Here is a 2,295-nt window from a genome sequence, read left to right on the forward strand (position 1 = left end):
GGAAGGAAAACTGTCACACTAAATCAAACGTTGTGCAGACCTTACCTGAATGCTTGTATGTCTCCTTCATTAGGAACTGGGTGGTGATCTCTTCAGTCTTCATTCTGTAAATGTTTTACACCAGAATACCCTCTCCTCTGATCATGACCCGAAAAAGCCCACTGCTCTTTCTTAAAGAGGTGTTATACGGTTCTTCAGTCTTTACACGTGGCATCAGTCACACATTACTGAAAGAGCTTCATTTTTTATTATCTTCATAGTATCACAACACGAGCCCAAATGTCAGCGCCTTAAGCTCCTGTTCAAATGTCAAGGCTTAGTGGTGATGTTGGTCGAAGCTGTGTAAGAATGTGGACAGCAATGCTGCAGCAACAAGGAAAGTCCATTTGTATAAAATGAGAGCATTGGGGTCTATTTATAGAGCGGTGTGAACGCATTTTGCAGCCTGTATGGATGCATGAGATGAAACTCCTCAGTGCAACTTCACGATAAATAAATAAAACTTTCCCACTGTTTAAAAAATGACGAATACAAACATCTGTCAGTATAAACTGATCTCGATGTGCATCACTTATTTTATATTATAATATATATTTCATATATAATGTGCTCCCACTTTTTTGCACGCATTGTTTTGGTTTGCATAGTTGCTGTCTGTTCTTACAGAGCGTGGAAATGCTGCATCTGAGCGTCCCTGATCAGAGTCTGTGTGCCGGCTTGCTGTGAGCGTTTACCCGCGCGTGTGGCCTTGGTTTTAGTCCAAAGCCTTCCTACTGTCGGTTCATGCGACAGTTTGGACTAACTGCAGGCTTCGTTTGGCCCTAGATTAGCCATATTCATAGGCTTCGCTTGCAAACACGCCCCCTCCCTCCCGCCCTCTGTCTCTGTGGTTAAACAGCGTTATCTCTTTTTAACCCCTGCCATCGTCCGCTGCGCTCTCCTCGCCTTTATTCTCAGAACAGTAGACCGGGGGGAACTTTTAACTCTTTTAACTCTATTTTACCGGCTTGCGTGTGAGTGAGTGTGCTTCTCTTCGGTTCACCGGCCAGATGGAGGACTATCATAAACCGGACCAGCAGACGGTGCAGGCGCTCAGGAACATCGCCACCCGACTCCGGATCAACTCCATCAAGGCGACAACTGCAGCGGGCAGCGGGTAAGATGGTTAAACCGAGCAGGAGACGCGTGACAGCAGAAAACGTGGTTTTATGCACGTTTTATCCGTTTAAATATCGATGTGTGATTTCTTTCATTTATGAGGACCTGCTTCAGGGAAGCGCATCGTAATTACAGATGAACTGGTCGCAGAACACAGTAACGTCTGTTTTAACGTGTAAAATAGTCAAACTGTGTGTTTAAAATATTGTAGATGCACCATATGAAAATCTGTCTCTGTGTGTGACGTGTCTAAACTTTTTTAAGCATTTCAGTTGTTTACCTGTGCGTATAGTTAGTTTTATACCAGAGTCTGTGCGCAATTTACGCAAAAGCAAGGGCGGTTGGGCAAGTTCATGTACATACATGCTGCGAGCAATATCCTGACCGAAAATATAGTCTTAATATATTTAATAATATGTTGTGCCCCTTCAAAATAATAAAACATGTTTATTATTTTGAAGGGGATCGAGCTTGCTGCAGGTGCACTGGTGTTCCACTCTTGTCCTCCGAGATCACTTACGCAACACACACATACAACTCACGCCGGACAGTTGTTTTATGTGGCCATTGCTACGGCTCATGGGTCGATGTGTTGTGCGGCAGCAGAGAGACGCTCAGTGCGCAAACATGCTTCTGCAGCGCCTGCGTGACCCGACGGAAACGGTTAAGAGGCAAAAGCGAATAACAACGTCCAGTGTGCACTTTCTAAGTCGCGATGACAAATATGCTGTCATGATAGAAAATACAATGACCTGGAAAATAAATCGGACTTTTCATTATTGGTGACTCTTTTTTTTTTTTTTTTTTTTTAAATTTTATCGAGAAATAAATAAATTGTTTCTTTTCTTTTGTTCTCGGTTCTTGCTGTTCTTCAATGATTTGCTTCCAACATGAAGCTCCTCTCTTTCCAGTGGAGATGCTTCCAAATCCATCCATCACTTTTGGTTCGAATTCCCTTTTTAGCTTAAAGACATCAAACACTTACAGACTTTTTTTTATATATAACGTGTGCTGCACCAATCACTCACCCTTTTCCTTGTTCTTTTTTCTTTCTTTCTTTCTTTCTTTCTTTCTTTCTTTCTTTCTTTCTTTCTTTCTTTCTTTCTTTCTTTCTTTCTTTCTTTCTTTCTTTCTTTC

At 42.1% G+C, this 2,295-nt stretch overlaps 1 protein-coding gene across 1 annotated transcript in view; it reads left to right on the top strand.

Moving 5' to 3' along the window:
• The first annotated feature begins 879 nt into the window (after nt 1-879).
• Nucleotides 880-2,295, top strand: part of LOC102293420 (transketolase) — a 12,781-nt gene continuing 11,365 nt past the window's right edge. Inside the window, exon 1 of the mRNA XM_005937824.2 lies at nt 880-1,156. Coding sequence (XP_005937886.1) covers nt 1,050-1,156 — 107 coding nt within the window. The 5' untranslated portion in view covers nt 880-1,049. The remainder of the gene's footprint in view (nt 1,157-2,295) is intronic.

Source organism: Haplochromis burtoni, unplaced genomic scaffold (genome assembly GCF_018398535.1).
Source record: "Haplochromis burtoni strain Fernald_Lab_line unplaced genomic scaffold, NCSU_Asbu1 Contig_60, whole genome shotgun sequence".
In the NCBI taxonomy this organism is placed as follows: domain Eukaryota; kingdom Metazoa; phylum Chordata; class Actinopteri; order Cichliformes; family Cichlidae; genus Haplochromis; species Haplochromis burtoni.